Source organism: Microtus oregoni, unplaced genomic scaffold, assembly GCF_018167655.1.
Source record: "Microtus oregoni isolate MIOR12 unplaced genomic scaffold, Mior012 000003F_ref0000135, whole genome shotgun sequence".
NCBI classification, from domain to species: Eukaryota; Metazoa; Chordata; class Mammalia; order Rodentia; family Cricetidae; genus Microtus; species Microtus oregoni.
This window is the reverse complement of record NW_024543062.1, coordinates 60,827,124-60,848,449: the sequence shown is the minus strand read 5'-3', so window position 1 is coordinate 60,848,449 and position 21,326 is coordinate 60,827,124. Positions and strand designations below refer to the sequence as shown.

At 45.3% G+C, this 21,326-nt stretch overlaps 1 protein-coding gene across 1 annotated transcript; it reads left to right on the top strand.

Moving 5' to 3' along the window:
* The first annotated feature begins 1,439 nt into the window (after positions 1–1,439).
* On the top strand, positions 1,440–12,219 carry C4bpb (complement component 4 binding protein beta). The gene is made up of 6 exons (XM_041649024.1): positions 1,440–1,903; positions 2,415–2,585; positions 4,011–4,187; positions 4,738–4,831; positions 11,351–11,477; positions 12,015–12,219. The coding sequence occupies exons 1-6, from the start codon at positions 1,852–1,854 to the stop codon at positions 12,168–12,170; spliced, it is 777 nt and encodes a 258-aa protein (XP_041504958.1). The 5' UTR covers positions 1,440–1,851; the 3' UTR covers positions 12,171–12,219.
* Positions 12,220–21,326: the final 9,107 nt, after the last annotated feature.

The window sequence follows — 21,326 nt, the reverse complement described above, 5'->3', positions numbered from 1 at the left end:
GGTTAAATGTACCTCTTTAAGTTGGGGCTGGTATTAGTAGCCTTGGAGGCCTTTGAGGATGGGCTCTTCCCTCCTAGTTGACTTTTGAGCCCATCTCTTGTTTCCTTGGTAACAATAGAAAGGCAAGCACCACAAGATTTAAGTCACTGTATGAAAAGTCATTCTTGAGGTCTATTAAGGTAAAGCTACTTCTTCCTGACCAAAGTAACAGGGTCTAGGTTTTACCTTTGTCCCTGGTGGAGCGCTTGCATTCTAAGGCTCTCCAAACATTATATACAATAGTCTTCTTTTAAGAGTTAGCCAGCTGAACCTGTCAGTCACCGGGCCAGGAGTCCACCCCACTGCCGCATTAGGGAATCTGATTTGCTTGATGCCCTGTGAAGGAGAGGGAAGAATAGTTAATGGAACCAGGCAGCACCCAGGAAGAGGCGGGTGTAGACAGGGAATAAGGTAAAACCCTTGTAGAAGCCCCTCCTTCAGGCAGTCTGCTTCCCTTAAAACACTGCAGAGGCCCTCTGCTTTCAGAAACAGACACCTTTCCCTTCCTCTTTTCCAACCTGCCCAGAGTGAAGCATGTTTTCCCAGGCGCGGGATTCCTCATTCTTCCTCTGAAAGTGCCCCGCCCCCAGCCCCCAGCAGCTGCTCGCCAACCTCCCCAACCTCCTTAGCACAGAACAGCTTTACTTCTTCCTCTCAACCGCCTCCTGCCTCTCTGCAGTTACTTGTTCTACTGCTCTTTCCTTCACACTTAAAACTGTTAGCAAGTTTCCTTCTGACTCTGTTTTTAAATTTTTTTTATCAGTCAGACTAAGAAGTCAAAAAGGAATTCTGTTTCCCAAAAGCACTTAAACTTCCAGTCTTCAATACTGAGACAGGCCTGAGGTAGCTGGAACGTGGAAGCTGATCTGGTATGGATGGATGGACTGAGGCATTCAAAACAAGGCTGCCTTGGCTCAGTGAAGGCTTGACTCAGAGCAGGGCCACACTGCTGCCTCCAAGGAAGACCGCTACCAGAGCTGTTCAGAACGAGCTCTAGCTAGAACGTGGATGCTAGCCCAGGATAGGTGGTTGTGCGGAGCCATTTCTGATTCAAGCAGAAGACTATCATTGCTTCTAACAACACTTCACTTGTTCCAGAACACTGTAGCATTGAAACAATGGCCCATGGAGAAACGCCTACCACCTGAGAAAAGTCACTCCTTCAGTTGCCTCTGGGTAGACTTTGTCTCTCTAGGCCTTTCCACTGTGACTGTGCTGCGGTGTCCGACAAACTCAGCTTCCCCGTCTTGTGTCTTTGGTGCACTCATTCACAGCTTGCGTTATCTCACCTGCCCGTCAGCACTATCCCTGGCACGGAAGAGAATGTAGAAAAGCGGGGAGGAGGCGACACTCAGCTTGGTCTTCAATGGGAAAGTGCCACTGATCCTTGCCCTGTCTTCTGTCCCCAAAGCTCGAGAGAGCTGTAGGCAGTGGACTAAACGCTGACAAATATTGACAGAAGTCAAGGTTGTCCAGGACCATTCAGCCCATGCCTGCTGGGGAAGGCTAAACCTGCAGTTCAAAGGAACTGCTCAACGGGTTTGCGTTTCTAGAAACTGGGACATTTCTTCAAAGTTTGAATTTGGCCGCTCTGTAATCTTCTTTCGTGGTTTCAAAGCCACCGGACACACCGTCTTCTCTCTGCTGCTCTTCCCTGTTACAGGAAAATCTTTTTTATTTCACGTTTGTTCCAGGAGGAAGCTGTAACTCCTTCTCTAGAAGGAAGCTGTTCTGATCGTTAAGTGGTCAGAAGGATGCTTTGGATCGAAATTACGATTTAATTTTACCCTAGGTCAAGTAACTGCTCACCAAATGATTTGTTGGGTTGTATGCTGTCTCATGTGGCTGATTTCTGCCTTAGATGGTAAGTGTGATTTTCTTACAAGATATTTCATGTCAACATGAGGTTTAAGAGGCATTCTGTGTAGGGTTTTAATGAAATTTACATTTATAGTATTTATTAAAAATTCTCAATTAAGGTATATGCTCTATACTCATCGGGGACCTAGTTTATATTAATGGTGATCTTGCACCCTGGGATGGGTGGTCATTGGTGACTTGCTCTCTTTATTCTGGAACCCCCAAAAGTAACAATTTCAATATCTTGAGATGTCAACTATTAAAAACCCTAGGACTGAACTTGGGAAGGGATTGCTTATTCAGGATTGGATATATTGTGGCTGGATTTGACTACAGTGCCGATGATCTGTTTGGAAACATAACTTTAGAAATTCTTGGAGAATGGGGGATGGGGATACACATTCCATGGAAGAGAGGGGATTTGTCTAGTACAGACTTGGAGGGAGGAATACAGTGAGATGTCCTTGCAGCCAGTGATATGCCAAATGATTCCATTCCTTTGTTCCTTTCCACAGAGAGCTGTTCCGAACTTCCTCCAGTGGATAATAGTGTATTTGTTGGAAAGGAAGTAGAAGGACAGATTCTGGGGGATTTCCTATGTATCAAAGGCTACCACTTGGTGGGAAAGCAGTCTTTGGTCCTCAATATCTCAGAGGAATTGGATGTCTCCCCCCCTGAGTGCCGCTGTGAGTTTGGTTTTTCTGTTCATATCACCATCTCCTTATCCTGTTATATCCTGCTTCCTGTAGGCCATGCTAAAATTGTACAAAAAAAATCAGTCAATCAATCAATCAATCAATCAAACAAACAAAAAACCCCTCAATTTCTAAGATGCTACTGTGCATTTCTCCCAGGTAATTCTGAGACAGGATCTCGTTACGGTAGACCATCACGTTGGCCTGGAATTTGATTTGTAGCCCCCAGGGACCTGGACCTTCCAACCCCAGCCAGTGCTGGGATTTCAGGCACATCTCCAATGCCTGTCCATCATCTTACTTTTAAACTAAAGAAAACTATATCCTTAGTTTATGTATTTGATAAGTGAGAGTCAGGTGGCTTTCTCCAGGTGACAAAACTCATTGTGTGGTCTTCCGCAATGACAGAGCACAATTTTTCCAGATTGCTCCTGTTGTAGCTATTTTCTAATAAGCTGTGTTAATTTTATGTAAACCTAACATTTTAAACTCTCTTTCATATGGAAAAATTTGCATCCCTCTCCATTGACTCCTTATTTTCAACAAGAAAGAAACAATTAAAACAGTAAGAAAAGAGAAAGTAAGATATGAATAAGTATATATATTTGGCTAGATGAAAGAAAAGGAAAGATTTACTTGAGACATGGACTTAAGATGTTTGAACAGTGTTCAATAACAGCAGGACAATGAACATGTTACTGGGCATGCCTGTCATATGTTTCACTATGTGCAGTTCAGGTGTCACTCATTCTGCGTGACATTGAAAAATGCCTGCCCATCCCAGATACGGAACTAATGACAGACTGAAGTTAAGCCTACTACCAAAGTCCAGCTTGGTGAATCAGTGAGTTTACTGAGGTTATTTCCAGAAGGATGGTGAGGGCTTTCTTACAGGAGCAGAGATGACTCCAAGACAGCTGCATCGCCGAAAGCCCACCAGCTGCTATGACGGCTCACAAAAGCTGGGAACCTGCGGCTCTCTCTACAGCTTGCAGCTGAACAGGTTGAAAAATCTCTCTCAGGCCACTCAACTGGCGTGAGCAGCTCCCAGCAGTCCTTATTGCTGATATAACCGTAGGGAGGGAAGAACCTTGTGAATTTGGTCAGGTTCAGGATCTTCCAGAGGCTTCTTAGCTGTTTTCTTGCTGAGTTCTTTCCCTTGATAAGTTCCAGAGTCTTGATGAGCCTTCTTTTGAAGGCTGTAGGTCTTAAGGAGCTTTGGAGGAAATTTCTGCACAGTAGTCCACTCCTTTTCCACAGTTCTGGTACCTTGGCCTTTATGGTTTGACAATACCTATCCTTTTAGATACACGAGCACCATTCTGTTCTGAGTTATTGTTATCTTTCTGAAGCTTGGGGACATGTGACTTTTACCTCCTCCTAGCCTCTCAGAGCACTGACTGTTCTCTTCTTCAGTGGGCCACTGTCCCGAGCCTGTACTGGGAAATGGCACGGCCAATTATTCTGGGCCTGTGAGTGCGAGAGACAAAATCACGTTTAAGTGCATTGATGGTTACATCCTCAAGGGAAGCAACTGGAGCCAGTGCCAAGAGGACCACACCTGGGCACCTTCCCTACCCATATGCCGAAGTAGTAAGTACTGATTAGTATTGTCACTCTGGGTGACTATTGCCTCGTGCTGCCATGTTAGTATATACATCGAGTAAAAACTTCACCTGCCATGTGAATTACTTCTCCTTCCACTGTGACCCAAATTTTCCTCTTTCCTTTCTTCCTCTTCCTTCCCCTCCTCTCCCAACTTCTGATCCTCCTGCTTTCACTTCAGGAGGGCTGGCATGGTAGGTGTGCCACCATTCTTGTTATCTGTTGCTGGTGCCTGAACCCAGGCTTCATGCATGCTAGGCAGGCACTCTGCCAGCTCAGCCACGCCTTCTGCCCTAATTTGCTGTCTCTTGCACCCCACTCCCGGTCCCCTGTAGCTGAGGGGGTAAGCTAGGGAAAGAGGCTTTTCCACAGATGTTTATGATTTCATGGGAACAGAATGAATGGAGGACATGCTCCTGGGTCCCACTTGTACCAGCATGAAGATGGTGGACTCTAGAGCCCACACAGTGTAGGAAGCACTGCTCTGTGAATTGCACCCAGCTCTCACAAATCTCACTCCAGGCTGTCTTCCCCTTAGGAGACTGTGACCCTCCTGGGATTCCGAGCCATGGCTATTTTGAAGGAGGCTCTTTTTCTTCGGGATCTGTTGTTACCTATCACTGTCGAGACAGGTAAACACAGAGCACTTTCATGTCCTTGTGCGAGCACTTCCCTTCCTATTGCTGGGACAAAGCACCATGGCCAAGGCCACATGTAGACAGAAGGGTTGGTTTGGGTCTGTGGTTCCTGGGGGTAAGAGTCCATTGCTGTCACCACAGGGAGCGTGACAGCAGGTGCATGGTGGCTGGAGCAGCAAGCAGACAGCTCACGTCTTCAACTGCAGGCACTTAGCAGAGAGCGTGAACTTAAAATGTCATGAGTCTTTAAACCCTCAAACCACCCCTCTAGTGACATAATTCCTCCGACAAGGGCACACCTCCTAAGCCTTCCCAAACAGCGCTACCAAGTGAGGATGGAGTATTCAAGTGCAGGAGACTATGGGGGACATCTGATCCAAACCACCACATGAGGAAAAGTGTTCATTTTTCCCGGTTATTCAACCAGTGGTCAGGCTGGGACTCGGGAGAGAAAGGAAAAGGGTCCTGCAGGGAGATAGAGTTACCATTTGTTTATATGGCATGTCCCTTTGTGAGTAATTCCTACTACGGCCCATACTCGCTAGACCATCTTCCTAGCATGACAGACATAGCCATGGTTGGGGCCTTCTAGGGCTACATAAGGTAATCTGTGCATGGCGTTACTTCAGTTTGGTTTGAGAAGAGCGAACTTCTCTCAGGTGTCCGTGCTGGCCAAATAAATCTGCCCCTTTAATTTGTAGTCTCATTGCTAGGAGCTTGTGTTGGGTGATTGAGACTATTGCTCTATTGCTGCTGAATTTTCATCTTTGTTTTGGCCTTTGGTTGAGCATTCTCAGTACTTTAGGGAGATAAGTGGGAGTCTACCTTGAATGGCTGATTCAGTTACTTAGTGTTTGATGGGTCTTGCTCCTGATGAGTCCTGATCCTATTGGGTTGAAGGGTAGATGGAAGACCCACACTGGGCCTTGGCTCCTCGCCTACTGTTTCACTTCATGACCTATAAAATGGTCTTGGCAATTTTAATTACCTAGTGGGTCCCATATGGAGAGTTCAGTCCAGTGGTTACTACCTCGTGGTCTTTTGGTTGACTCTTTTCCTGACAAGCTTGCAAAAGTCTAGAAACAGTGTTAGCAATGTCAACTTAAACTGGGATTCCCCTGAGTCGGGTAGAGGGCCGATGTAGTGTATTTTCCGTCTGAGCTTGTGCTGTGGATATCACTGAGAACATCCCACGTATTTTTTGTAAGTAGGTACAACGTCTGTCCTGAGGGTCTCCATTGTGTTGTGACGGCCTGCATGACTGGCCTGCATGCCCCATTCAGCCATGTAACCTGGTGGGGACTTTTTCAGTGTGACCGGCCTCACCATTTCCAGGTCATTGTAAGGATAGCTGAGCAGCAACTTGCTATCACATTTTTGGTTTGCGTTTTTTGTTGCCCCTCATATCTCTCCGTGGCTCTTGTCCCCATAGTGGGTGTCTGTTAATGGAGCGCTGCTGACCCTGCCAGTGAGGGAGCCAAAATGGAAGGCTCTGAACATGGCCCAACTCCCTGTGCTATGACTAGGACTCCTTGGACCTCACATTGCTAGGATCCATGCTGTGTGGCGGAATTTGGCCTCCAAAGTGCTATAAACTTGACCTTCATCAGCAGAGAAGCTTTCTGTCTTTCAGTAGTAGGTTGCTGCCCTCTGTTAAGGTGATTTCACTTTGCCGATCCACCAATTTATCATTGCTTCTCTTTCCTTCACTGATGAGTGTGGTCCAGCATTTCACTGGGCATAGTCACGCCTTCTTTGCTGTGGAAGAATCCTTTTGTACATTGTAAAAATGCATTGCTGTCATTGTTAATAAAAAGCTGTTTGGCCGTAACTAGTCAGGATTTTCAGTGCAGAGAGAATGCTGGGAAGAAGAAGGGCAGGGTCTGAGGGTCTTGAGCAGACCAGAAGAAGCAACATGGGAAGTTTGTAGATGAGGTAAATGTGCCTTGGGGCAGCACATAGGTTAATTTCTGCTAAGAAATTAATTTCTATTAAGAAATAGATTAATTGGATATATGAGCCAGGGGGTCATGATGGGGGAACCCACAGAGACAGCTGACCTGAGCTTGTGGGAGCTCATGGACTCTGGACCAACAGTTAGAGAGCCTGCATGGGACCGACCTAGGCCCTCTGCACATCTATGACAGTTATGTAGCTTGGTCTCTTTGTAAGGCTCCTAACAATAAGATCAGGCTTTTGGGAACCTGTTCCCTATGCTGGATTACCTTACCCAGGCTTGACGCGAAGGGAGGAGCTAAGTCCTGCTTCAACTTGCTGTGCCAAGCTTTGCTCAAGCCTGTGGGAGGCCTGCCCCTTTCTGAATGGAGGTGGAGGAGGAATAGAAGGGAAGGGGCGTAGATGGAAAGTGGAGGGTCTTGGAGGAGAGGAGGGAGGGGAAACTGTGGTCAGTATGTAAAATAAATGTAAAAACATTTTTTTTTAAAAGAGCTGGCTGGAGACAAGCTTAAACTATTGACTGAATATTTATAATTAATATTAAGTCTCTGTGTGGTTATTTGGGAGCAGCTGGTGGTACAGAGCTGATCAGGGTCCCAGAGATAAACTCCACCTACACTTTTTCTGTTGGTAATCAATGGGGGTACCTACACTGTTGGAGTTCTCTACTGAGGGACAATGTGCTATCTACATATCTAAGATAGTCTCACTTAACCCAAGTAGTTATCAGCGCTGTGCCCGACTGTGGCTGGGTGCACCACTAATGTATCTAGCCTCCAGTGTCTTGACAACAGCTTCTGGGCCAATGGGTTTTGTGGCTATTAAGACTTTATAAGTAGTACACCCTTCTTTTCCCAACAGACACATGCATGGTCAGGACATTATTGGGTGTGAACTATCTTCACACCCTGTACTTGCTCCATCTTTTTTTGCTTCCTGAAATGCCGTGGAATAAGCTTCTGTACAGCCTCATACCTCTTGCTTGGCATTTGAACTGTAGTGTGTCCTTAGGTGGGAGGGATCAGCTATGGGAGGGAAGCCCTCCAGTCGTCAAGTAGCCCTACAAATTTCTTATTTGCTTAACCCAGATGAGAAGGAGGAAAGCTTGTGCCTCTGTGCCTTGTCTGTTATATCTGTGGCAATACTTTCTTTTTATCGTAATAGACGACACTCAAATATTTCATAAACAATCCAGGTCCTTGGACCCTGTTTGGATTAATGTCTCCTCAGCGTAATGCAATATTTGAACAGTTGATGGTTTGGTCCATTCCGCTAGGTCAGATATTGCTATCCCATGTCGTATTGTGAAACTGTGTAAATAACCCTGGAGAAACGTGGTGAAAGTCCACGGATGGCTTTCCTAGATGAAGACAAAATATTCTTGCCTTTCACTACTACATGAGAGCTGAAGAAATCACTGGACAAATACAGTACATAGAACACAATGGTGATGGCCCAGTTGTGTTTCTAAGACTTAAACAGTAGAGTGGTGTTAAATATGGCCAAATACATCTTAATATTCCCAGTAACCAGTTGTCTTAAACTATGTCCCATCAGGCTTTTGGATAGGGCACGGCAACAAATTAAAGGGGTTACATACAAGGAGAGTGATGTTGACTCTCCCCAATTCATGGATTGTTTCTACTATCTCTTGGTGCTCCCCCATACCTTTAGAAAATATTGGTATATGGTTTTGGACTCAGCGAGGTCACTGGTATGGTTTCTTGAGATTGGCTTTATGGCCAAGACATGTTTGTTTGCCTTGCACCTTTTCCCATAGTAGTTTGCAAACACTTTCCCCATAATATGTCCACTCCCACAATATATTCAGGGATTATGGTATAGACCTGGGGGATATGACCCAGTCTCAAAGTGAGTGCTGGTGCTATTTGTCCACTGGAGCTCTTAGTTCATGTTAAATAGTTCTTAAATATCTGGGTTTCTAGAAATGTGCATTTATGACACCAGTAGCTATCTGTGCTACAGGGAACTAGTATAGAGGCAACTCTATATGAGGATTCTGTTTCAGGGATGCGGAACCTTGGAAGAAGTCTCTATTCTCTCTTTTCTCCAGAACCAGAGGCTCACTATACTGTCTGGCTCAGGGGAAACCCTGTCTCTCATGGCATTTCCAACTGGAGGATGGGCCCAGATTTCCCTTTTATTTCCTCGAACACACATGGGTGCCTGTTCTGGAGTTCTGAAGGTACACGCTGTCTTAGGAGTTTGGAGTCTTTTCTTGAGGGAGTTCATTTCCAAAGTTTTATCGTCCAAATTTGGCCACTTGTCTGTTTTTTTAAAATTGCATTATGGTTTGATGATTTCATACATGTAAATCACGAATTTTCATCATTTTCTTGCCCCCTTCACCTCCTCTCACTCATCTGTCTCTCACTCCCACCAAATTCCTTCTTTCCAGCAAGTTTCCCTCACACTCCTGTGTTGTGCTGGGGGACTCCCTCTGAGTTTAATTAGGGCTGTTTGCATCTGGGAGACTTCCCGGGCCACCCTCTTTTACCTGGTGGCCCTCTAGTCTCTCGCCACTTTCACATTTACTTATTCGGAGTACAGCTTACCCCTTTGTCTCTGTCTCCACCGAATCTGTCTGAGCTCCCTTTGGTATTGTTAGCATAGCACAGCAACTGCGTGGATATCGGAGCCCATACCTGACTGGAGGTACCCAGTGCAAGACGCCATTTCTCATCTCTGCTTTCCAAGTCATTCTAAGCACCAGATAGAGTCAGAACACGCATTGCATGTTTCATACCAAGTCTCTTCACACATGACTGCAGTTCCTCTGAGATGTCTCTATTTCCTTTGGCGTGGGAATGTCTTTGGACTTGGACCAAGTGTGTCTAATGGCCGTTGTTAACCACACTGTCGGGAGCCCCGCAGTTACACTGCATGGCTGACGGTTGCTGTTGCTCAGTCCCACAGTCTCAGCAGGAGGCCCACACTCTGTTTGTGCTTGAGCTTGGCTCTCAGTTCCACTAGAGGAGTGGAGGGTGTTTTAGGAGGATGCGGGCAGCTGAGGCAGGCGGATTGAATCCTTATCTTCAGGGCATCTCCGCAGTCGGTCTTCTGAGTCCCGGTAGTCTGCTGCAGAATCACACTGTGAACTTGCGTCTGCCAGCTCCAGCTTCTTTGCTGTTGACTTGTGCCGATCTGGCATCTCTTCCTAACTTTGGTTCTTCCTGTAATCTTTCCACTCATCAGCCGTGTTATTTCTTTGTCGATGGCTTCTTTGAGCCAGCATGATTGTTACACATTGGCTGCTGTGGGCACTCAGGTTTCCTTTTGCTTTCCCACAACTAATTTGTCTGTTGCCTTCAACTTGGCTAGCAATCTTTCTTGGACTTTTGAGGTCTCCATGTACTCACAGGGTGTTTCCCATAAATCACATAATGGGGACACACTAAATCACATAGGTGGTGCAGGACAGCCTAGGATTTCTCTGGTAGAACCCATGTCTGCATCCAGAATTTCCCGACTCTGTTCCCTCTTGGAATTTTGCTGACAAAACCGATTTTATGAAAACCCTCCTACAGAGGGCCTCAGAGACTTTAGGGGTGACAACTATTTCAAGATACCAAAGAAAGAAATCAGAGGACTCAATGGGAGTTTGGACATCTTTGATTATCAAGCAATCCTTGATAGCATTGGGCCAGAAAGCAAGGATCCACACCAAGCTAACAAGCATAGCAGCACCTGTATCCAGAGGGAAGAGAGGGAAGTTGGATTCCGGTACTCAACACTGCAGTGACGAACTTCTCATGGGTGTGATCCGCTTGTCTAGCAGGCCTTGCCTTCCTGCTCTGTCTCCTGTCTCCAAAGGAGAGAAATGGCCAGTATCCACCTCCCCCACATCAACAGGTACGCCTACAGTCTGAGAACGCCTGTAGGAATGGAGTTGCTGACTGTTTCAGATACAGATAATGGACTATTTCCCACAGAGTCCAAGAGCAGAAACCATAAAGAAACCAGAAATGTAATGATTTAGATTTTGGACTCTTAAAGCATTGTAACAAGGACTGGCCCTCCTTCAGGTGGTCTGGACTCCCTCCTTGATGGGTTTCCTGCCCTTTCTTTCTCTTGACTTAATCCAGGTCATGTAACTTCATCAGCCTTTGAATCCCACTTTTAGTTTGGGATTCCCTTCTGTTTCCTGATCACACACCACCGTTCTCATTTATCCATTCATCTGTGCTTGCATTTTAGACCTTAATACAGATGCCTGTTTAGGTTATGATCGATCGACCACTTCTTCCCTCGTCTGCCCCACCCCCCCCAAAAAAAACCCATGGGCCCTGAAATTCACACTTTCCTCCGTGTTATTCTGGGTTGACTCCTCCCTTGGGTTTGCCCATCATTTCAGGAGAACTGTTTTATTTCCTGGCTGTTTTGTTAGGATGGAGATAACTTAAGCATACGCTAAGGCTCAGGGGCAGGAAAGTGGATTTAATCACAGTTTGAAACACTGAAAACAGTGACACAAATCCTGTCTCCATCACTCACCTCAGAAGCTGCAGAGGCTAAGTGTTGTTCTGGCATCTCCAGGTACCACTTAGTGGGCGCACAGAAGCTGCAATGCATTGATGGGGAGTGGAACAGTTCGTATCCTACCTGTGAGCCCATTCAGGAAGCCCCCAGACCGGCTGAGCAGATTGCACTCGAGAAAGCAATTGTAAGTAGGGGCTGTTTTCCATTTTGTTCTTAGCTGCGGTCTCGGGCCTGGCATTGCTCTTAGCATATGCTTAGTGAATATCTGTTCAATGCTGGGTAATGCTTTCGAATGGCTTAACCTTGGCCTGATTGTGGAAGGGGCCTCATGGAATACCAACTCATGTTTCTAGATAACATTCCTGTTCATCGCCATTATCAAAGCATCTCACAAATCCTTCCTATGCGGTTTATTGCAAAGAAGGTATAGAATTGTACTCAGTGCCTGAGATCTGTAAGTGCTGGCCGCTGTGAGAAGCTGCTCCAAGTCTAGATTCGAATACATTCTGAACACATTTATTTTCCTTTGGACTAACTTTGGCCTGTATTTATTCTTGGAGAAATATTAATGACTGTATTTAAACCAGAAAATGTAAAGGACTGATCATGTTGAGGACTCAGACCCTCGTGAAGTTCCCTGGGTTTGCAGCTTCTTGGTTTCAGAGTAGAGAGCTGAATCTCAGGTCCCCATTTGTAACTTTAAAAGTTTTCCTTTCCCTAGCTTGCCTTTCAGGAGAGCGAGGACCTTTGCAGTGCCACAGAGAACTTTGTGAGAAGACTAAAGGAAAGCGGACTAACGATGGAGGAACTGAAGTATTTCCTGGAGATGAAGAAAATTAAGTTGAAGGAAGATTTTTTGCTGAAATATCATAGCTAAGCAAAATGGTAACCGAAATGCACCTGTGAATAAACTACTTCTGAAGGTGCTTGCAGGTTGTTCCTTACTGAGCTGAAATGGCAAGGTCATGTGACTGTACAGTTGATGTAGTGTGTGTACTCTGGGGGCATGCATGGGAATTTGACTAAGAATGTAGAAGGGCCAGCACGGGGGTTATCTGCTCCAGACCAGAGTTGGCAGCTTGCTAGTGCAGAATGCAGAGCGTAATTCTTTGGCTGTGTGGAGAATAAGAAATCATGTACCTGATCTGAGTGTACCTCACATAAGACATGAATTATAAGTCAAAAAATTCTGAGACAAGAACTAACCTTTCATTCTGGAAAAATATACTTACAACAATTACATCTTTAAATTCACCTATTGAGTCCCATACAGCCCCCTCACTAGAGATGATTGCCAGTGCTATTGATTGTTCAGACAACTTGATAGTAAGTCCCTATTGCTGAAGACACCACATACTTATGACATACCACATGGAGAAAAATATCTGGTATTTAACTGCAAGCTTCATCCCTTTTGGGTAGTATTCACAGTGCTGGAAGAGGTGCTATACATGCTCCCAGAGGAGACAAGTAGTCATTAATATATCCTTCAGCTATGAACCTGCAAGCTATAACAACCATCTACATACAAGATATATCCCTTGGTATAATAGTGGCACAAATGTTATGGGAATAACCAACCACTTTTTGATTGACTTTAAGACCTATTTCATGAGACGTAATCTATCCCTGACACCGTGTAAGTGGCCAAGACCCTGAGACTAGATAGGTCATAGGTCCAATGGGAAAATGTACAACAAATATTCTGCAAAAGGACCATAGCAAGGAAATGACTCCTAATGTCACACTGCTGTACCTGTAGATCATCAGGGCGTCACTCAGTCCTCAGCAGAGAAGCTTCTTAAAGGAGGTGATAATTTGCACAGACAACCGGACAATATGCAGAGTAGGGACATATTTGGCTCTGAATCGGGTATCTTTATCACACCACTACCCTTAAAACTTAAGCGTTATGCAGAAGAGAGTTGAAAGCTTTAAAAACCAGGGGTAGTAGATGACTTTAAGGATACAGCCTTTTCAGACACAATGGGAAAGATGCACCTATGAACTCAGAGAGGCTGTGACAGAATGCCGAGACCTACACAAACACAAGCAGGACAAAATCCAGCATGGAGGAAAGGAAGTAGGCACAAGTCCCACCCTCAGCTAATAAGCTGATCTCAGTTAATAGCAGCTGGGAGAGGGGAAATCACTTGTTTTCAATGGAGTCACATTGTATAGCAACCACATTCCAGGGCAGGCCCTGTGTTCAGGAATAGTTAGCACAAATCAGAATCCATGGTTTTAGTAATTTCTTTTCTTTTTGGTTTTTAAAGACAGAATTTCTCTGATGTTGTGCTCACTGTCCTGGAACTCTATAGATCAGGCTGACCTGAATTCACAGATCCACCTGCTTCTGCCTCATGAATGCTAAGATTAAAAGCGTGAGCCACTATTGTCAGGTACCTTTTATTTTTTTAAGAGAAAGAAAGAACATGAAGTCTTGTGAGTGGGGGGAGTTAGGAGGAGTGGAGGATAGAAAAACATTATAAAAATATACTGTGTGAAATTCTCAAGGAGTAATTAACATTAAAATGTTTCCAACAAAATAAATAAAACGACCCGTTGAGACAGAAATAGAATTAGGCCCCAAACTCTTCCTACACCTGGTTTATGAAGCCAGGTTTCTAAGCCTTATGTGGCAACACTGTTACTGCCTTTTGGATAACTCCCAGCCCCACATTACCATGGGTCTGAGATGGTCTTGTACCATGAGTGTATTTTCTTCTCCTTATTTAAAGAGTAGGAGATACAGGAGCCCTAAGGCTTCCCTAAGGCGCTTTAATGTTTTAAAATGAATTTTGATTCACTTTTTTTTTTCCAGAAAGGGTTGCTGAGATGCAGGAAAGATGGACTGTGTTCAGGCAACAATATGTGATTTGGGTTGGCTTAAACATGAGCAATGGTGAAGGATAGGGAGGTTAGTTAAATCCAGTTAACAGCGAGTTTTAGAATGTATATTAGAGAATTTGCTCTTCCTTTTTAGGCAGAATACACATGGTTTCCAAGCAGTGAGATGAGAACAACACAGAGGATGATTTCTGACAGTGGCAAGGAAAACCCTCCATAGCGTGGGTGCAGGTGGAAAATAATTGGGAAGGAGAAACAATAAAGGATTACTGCAGTGGTTCAAGTATGTGCCCCAAAGCTCGTGTTCAAGACGACTCCAATGGGGCTTCTACTGCTGTGATGAAAAGCCATGACCAAAAGCAAATTGGGAAGGAAAGGGTTAGTTTGGTTTACACTTCCATTCAGTGTATCACTGAAGGAAGTCAGGGCAGGAACTCAAGCAGGTCTAGAACCTGGAGGGAGGAGCTGATGCAGAGGCTGTGGAGGGGTACTGCTTACTTGATGTGGGTTCCCTTCTGTATGCTGTGAATATGTTTTATTACCATTGGTGAATAAAGAATCTGTTTGGGCCTATGGCAGCACAGAATAGAGCAAGGTGGGAATTCCAAGCAGATAGAGGAGAAAAGAAAACAGAGTCAGAGAGACACCATGTAGCTGCCAAAGCATACAGATGCCAGATGGAACTTTACTGGTAAACCACAAACCTTGTGGTAAAATACAAGATAACAGAAATGGGTTAATTCAAGATGTTAGATTTAGTTAATAAGAACCTCGAGCTAATAGGCCAAGCAGTGTTTTAGATAATATAGTTTCTGTGTGATTACTTTGGGTCTGGGTGGCCAGGAACGAACAAGTGGCCTCCGCTTACACTTACTGGCTTGCTTCTCATGGCTTGCAGAACCCAGGACCACCAGCCCAGGATGGAGCTCCCCACAATGGACCTCCACTGATCACTAATTAGGAAATGCCCTACAGGTTTGCCTAGAGCCCCTTCATAGGGAAGCATTTTCTTAATTGAGGTTCCTTCCTCTCAAGTGATTTTAGCTTAGCAGTTCTCCACCTGTGAGTCTCAGCCCCTTTGGGAGTCCAACAGCCTCTCACAGAGCTTGCATTTCAGATGCTCTGCATATCAGATATTTACATTATGATGGATACCAGTGTTGTAAAACTGAATGAGGGAGGAGGTGTGTGTGTGTGTGTGTGTGTGTGTGTGTGTGTGTGCATGACAAAATACACCATGCAGAGAGAGCTTGAGTGTGGAGTTTATATAAGAAGAGGGTGTTGGGAGGGTAGGGGGTGGAGAGAGGGAAGGGAGAGATACAGAAAGGGGGGGACACCAGGAGCTGCTTGCTTGGGCAAAAGAGAGATAAGGAGTAGGCGGAGCTTGTCTCTTAAAGGGACCTTTGCACTATATACAGTTGAACTGCTTGCTGTAAGCCCATGGGTGACTGTGCCCAAGGAGAGCAGGGCCAAAGTGTTGGATACTAATACTCTTCTTCTTCTCCTTCTTCTTCTTCTTTTCTTCTTCTTCTTCTTCTTCTTCTTCTTCTTCTTCTTCTTCTTCTTCCTCCTCCTCCTCCTCCTCCTCCTCCTCCTCCTCCTCCTCCTCCTCCTTCTTTTATTAAAAAGGTGAGGAGTTAGGCATGGCAGATTATGGGAATGAGGGTGTGGAGTTCTCACAACTGCTTCCTGCTGATTTGGGGCATGGGGGGACCTGAGACAGCTGGGGTGCTGCCATGTCATGGGGTAGCTGGTTGCTTTCACGGCTGTCCAGGCTCTGTGGAACTGTCTGGTGTCTCTTGGACCTGACGGGGTACTGGCAGAGGAGAGGACAAGGTTAAGTTTAGGGGAAAAAATTCTTTAGGTCCTGGTGATTGAGGAAAGGGTGTCAGAACTAGGGAGAGGTTGGAGGCTTAGGCTCTTTGGGCCTGGTAATTGAGGGAGGGGTACATCTGACCTGTTTCAGGTGAATCCTCCAAGTTGGCTCCCTGGATTCTTTGAGCTTGTGGAAACCTAAGTTTTAGACCCTTTAGCATTTTTACCATTTCTAATCTGTACTGAAATTTGTTTTGTAGAAACGGCGGCGTACTCATGTCGGAAATGATGGTGACAAATGTCTTTTGCACAGTGAAAAGTATCTTTTAGGTCTATAGTTAGAAAACAACCCAAAGAGAATTTAAAATCTTGATATTGCAGTATAGTAGTAGCAGTATTCCGTCGGAGCTAGATTAGTGGCTTACCAGAATTCTATTGGTTAATGCTAAGCCTGTGGGCCCTAATATAGCAGTAGTATAATGAAAAGGAGATCTGAAACAGGTTTTATTTTTGTAAATGTCTCAAATCACTTGCCTTTGTCATTACTTAAAGTTTTTATCCTCAGACCTTTATATCTTGCATGTACACACCTTAGTAACCTGCGTTTGCACACCTTAAGTCACTTTCTTGGACCCTAAGACATTCTTAGATCCTTGCAGGTTCAAGAGACACTGGACAGTTCCACACCACAAACTCTGGACAGGAGTAAAGCTACCAGCTACCCCAGGATGCAACCAGGACCCAGCTTTCTCAGACCTCTCCCCTCCAAGTTGAAGCCCACAAATAAGCAGGAAACAGTCTTGAGAATCTGCCATCCCAATTCCCTCAACCTGCCATGCCTAACCCCTGCATTTTTATCATAGGAAAAAGATGGAAATGTTATTATTTTGCTGACTTTCCCTGTCACCTGTGTACCCTGTCCCTTTAAGAGACAAGTTCTGCCCACTCCCAACCTCCCTCCCACTTCCAGCTGGGGCAAGCAGATCCCCCACTTTCCCCGTTTCTCTTTCCCCTCCATTACCCACTAAATAAACTCTATAACCAAACTCTCTCTTTGCATGATTTATCTGTCTCTCACCTGCCAGGGTCTCCCACCTGCCTGGGGGACCCTCTGCTGCCCCACCGACGCCTTGGGGGGCCCACTGCTGCCCCACCGACGCCTTGGGGGGCCCACTGCTGCCCCACTGACGCCTTGGGGGGCCCTCTGCTGCCCCACCGACGCCTTGGGGGGCCCACTGCTGCCCCTCGTGGAAGGGTCTTCCTCCTCCCATGCGTTTATAAACAATAACACAGAGTTTTATAGATGCACAGTTAGATTTAAGTTGCATATGCGGATACACATAGGTACACATACAGAGTTAAAGCTAGTTCACATTCACACATTAAAAACGAAAAGTGAGCAAGAGGAAGCTGGCTTTACCATCTCTGACTCACACTGTGTGACAAGTAGACAGACATGTGCAGGTCTTTGAGTAAAGAAAAAAGTGGAGAATCAAAGCTACCCGTGAAAAGCAGATCTGTTAAGGGGAGAGAGAGCTGTTACAGGCAGATAGAATCCCTGTGTAGGGGTAGACTGTGGTGCTTCCTGGATTGGGGAGAAACCACATGAGTCTGTGGCTCCTCCCAGTCTCAACCTGGTGAAGTGGTGACTGGGCACATGGTCACTCATAGTAAAGATGGCAGATAGGTCTTCTGACCTTCCCTCTTTGCCCTTAGTTAAGATGGCAGTGGTCACATAGTCGCCCATAGTGAAGATGAAGGTTAGGTCCTCTGACCTGCCTTCTTTGCCCTTAGTCAAGATGGCACAGTCACTGGTCACCCATAGCAAAGATGGTGGTGAGCCCATCTACCCTGCCCTGTGCCTGCCCATGTGTTGCAAGGCACTTAGAATCTATGTGTCTCTTAGAGCAGTTGAGCAACAGACGCACAGGATGCATGAAACATACATTTAAAACAGAATCACATCTGCGTGGTCACACACATTCTTTCATACATGAAGTAGACAGGAAAATTTCCCAGCATAAACTGCCAGTCCACAGTCGGACAAGAAGAGGGACCCACCCTCCAGCCTGGATGGTGCAGCAGTGACAGAGACAGGATGGGGGATGGAGAGAGAGAGAGAGAGAGAGAGAGAGAGAGAGAGAGAGAGATTTTGAACAGAAGAGTGAAAAAGAATGTTTCCAGGCAAAGGGAGGATCCTGCCCCAGACAGACTTAGACACGGTGGGAGGAATGTCTAAGGGAAGGAGGTGCAGTTTCCATGAGTGAGATAGGAAAGAAAAGTTCAAAAGAATGAACTCCATCTTCCCAGAGGTCAAGCTGGCCTTGGGTCGTCACCTACAAGGTTCAGGGGCTGTGGGAAAAGGTGGGCACAAGCCGTACCCCTACATGGTCACATAGGGTCAGGGCCCAAAGGGTTTTAAGCCCAAGAGATGTGTGGTTGCCCAGTACAGTTTGCTTTTTAAGCAAACCACAGCTGAGATGAATCCATGCGGAGAGACCTTGACTGTGTTTAAGAAGAGGGTTTGGGAGGGTAGGGAGAAGAGAAGGGAGAGGAGAGAGAGAGAGAGAGAGAGAGAGAGAGAGAGAGAGAGAGAGAGAAAGAGAGAGGCAGAGAGAGACAGAGAGAGAGACAGAGAGAGAGACAGACAGAGAGAGAGAGACACACAGAGAGACAGACAGAGAGACAGAGAGACAGACAGAGAGACACACAGACACACACACACAGAGAGAGAGAGAGAGAGAGAGAGAGAGAGGCAGAGAGAGACAGAGAGAGAGACAGAGAGAGAGACACACACAGAGAGAGACACACAGAGAGACAGACAGACAGACAGAGAGACACAGAGAGAGACACACACACACACACACACACACAGAGAGAGAGAGAGAGAGAGAGAGAGAGAGAGAGAGAGAGAGAAAAGAAGAGGAAGAGAGACCTGAGCACTGCTTGCTTGGGCAAAAAGAGGGAGATCGGGCATGGGCAGAGCTTGGAGTCTGTCCAAGACCAGGCTGGCCTCGAACTCACACTGCCTGCCTCTGTCTCCCTAGTGCTGGGATTATAAAGGTGTGCACCACCAATGCCAGACCAGAGCTTGTCTCTTAAAGGGGCCTTTGCACTATGTACAGTGGAACTGCTTGCCATAAGCCATGAGATGACTGTGCCAGGCCAAGGTGTGCCTGGATACTAATAACCAGTAGCAAGAGAACAGTTATGAAGTAGCAACAAAAATAATTTTAAGGTCAAGGGTCACCACAATATGAGAATTGTATTCAAGGGCCCCAGCTTTAGGAAAATTGAAAATACTGCTTTGGCTTGTATCTGACATGAAACTATCCAGCACAGGAGGTGATTAGGGGTTATGGATTAGTGTCCTCAGAATGGATTGGTACCGAATATGTGAGTTATCATGGGAGAGCCTATAAAAGAATTGAGTTCAGTTCCATTCCTTTTTTGCCCCGTGCCTGTCCTTTTGTTCTTTGCCTCCTACCATGAGACAAGTGCAGGCCCTTCAGTTCTTGACTTACAGACTCCACAGATGTAAGAAGTAAATCTTTGTTCTTTATACGGTACCCAGTCTGGGACATTCCGTGATAGGAACACAAAACAGACCGAGACATCCACACAGAAGATGCTGATGGTGTGAACTATTTCCATGGCAGCAGAAATTAAAATGGAACAGAGGCAATGAGGGTATTGTGAAACTTATATCAAAACAGTTCGTGACCTGGTTTTGTTAGGGATGAAGTAAAAAACCAGCCCTGAATGCTGTGTGTGAGGTACTGAGTATATCTCCCAGACAACAGTAATGTGAACAGAACTTATGGCAGTTATCAAAGACAATGATCTACTACGGAGTGGGCCTCCTACTGGGAATATTTAAAGGATGAGAAGTTCATTAAAGTGAAGAGAGTTTTGTTTCTTTAATAAAAAAAAAAAATAGGTAGGCATGGCAGAGGCCAGCCTGGTCTATGTAGTGAGTTCCAGACCAGCCAGAGCCACGCAAACTCTTTCTAAACAATAAAATAATAAAAAAGAAGGGAATGAAATGTATCTATGAGATGAGAGGAAGGAAAAGGAGTTGTCAAAAATTAAGGGAAATTAGACGCATCAGGAAAGGTTAGGGTTGGTTGTGGGAGCTGCCTTAGTTTCCTCTGCTGCAGTGATGCAATACCCTTACACAAGCCAACTTTTTGGTTTTTGTTTTTTATTTTTGAGCTCACAGTTGCAGTCCACCATGGCAGGGAACTAAAGGCATCCAGAGTTTGAAGGAGCTGATCGGATCATGTTCTCAGCCAGAAGAGGACAATGCATGTGGGTGCTGTCATTGCTCTGTGCACATCTTATTCCACCCAGGACCCCCTGACTAGGGAATGGTGTCACCTGCGGTGCCCACAGCTTTCCTTGATCAGCATAATCAAGATGATCACCCCCGAGACATGCCCAAAAGCCCATCTCGAGTTGTCTCTAAATTTTGCCAAGTGGACAGCTCGATCACAGGAGTCAAAGGGGAAGGATGGTTCAGAAAGGAATGTTTGGCAATTCTAAAGACTTCAGAGAAATGCTAGGAAATCAGTTGAAGGCGTTTGAACTTGCAGGTAAAGGCTGCATTCTTTAGAAGTGCAGCATCATATTCAAGAATGGAAAGGGATTTGAAGTTTTGGCGAGATTGTAGTTCCTTCAGAGTAAGATACCTTGAACATGAAGATAAGAAAAGCCTTTTAAATCAAGATTGATAGGAGAGAAAAGAAATGACGTGGATAAAACTACTCAAGAATGAGTTTTAGTAAAAGAGAAGGCTAAACGACGTGGAAAGTGAGACACGACAGACCCCTTGAAGAGAAAACTCTGTGCCCATCATGGCACAGAGAGAGCAGAGCAAAGAACTTGAATACATTGGAAAATGATACTTTGAAGACTGAATTTTAAAGATGTCATTTCCTCCAATTCAACTTAACTTTGTAGAATTGTCCTTTATTCAGATTCTTATCAAACTAAATCAGTCTCTTACCTTTATGAAGTGGGGTGCTTTCTTTACTTCTAATATCCTTTCTGCTTACCATTCAAGGTCCACCCTAAATCTCACATCCCTATCAAACTTCCCCGATGAGCTCAGTTTGTGGCACCATTAGTATTTATAGTGTTTATTACAGGAAGTAAATTACGATGCTGCAAAGAGATTTTGTTTTGTTTTGTTTTTGCTATGCTGATCAAACCCAAGGGCCTTGTACATGTTAGACAAAAGCTCCATCACTGAACAACATCCTCAGCCCTTGATTTCCTAGATGGGATCTTCTGTGTAGCCCTAATTGATCTTGAGTTTATAATCCTACTGTCTCAGCCTCCTAAATGCTACAATTACAAGCTTACT

Excerpts from the sequence above, each read along its gene's own strand:
- C4bpb (XM_041649024.1), top strand. The coding sequence starts at position 1,852 with ATGATTTGTTGGGTTGTATGCTGTCTCATGTGGCTGATTTCTGCCTTA. Across the intron at positions 2,586-4,010 it reads CTCCCCCCCTGAGTGCCGCT|TGGGCCACTGTCCCGAGCCT; the intron begins GTGAGTTTGGTT and ends TCTCTTCTTCAG. Across the intron at positions 4,832-11,350 it reads ACCTATCACTGTCGAGACAG|GTACCACTTAGTGGGCGCAC; the intron begins GTAAACACAGAG and ends TGGCATCTCCAG.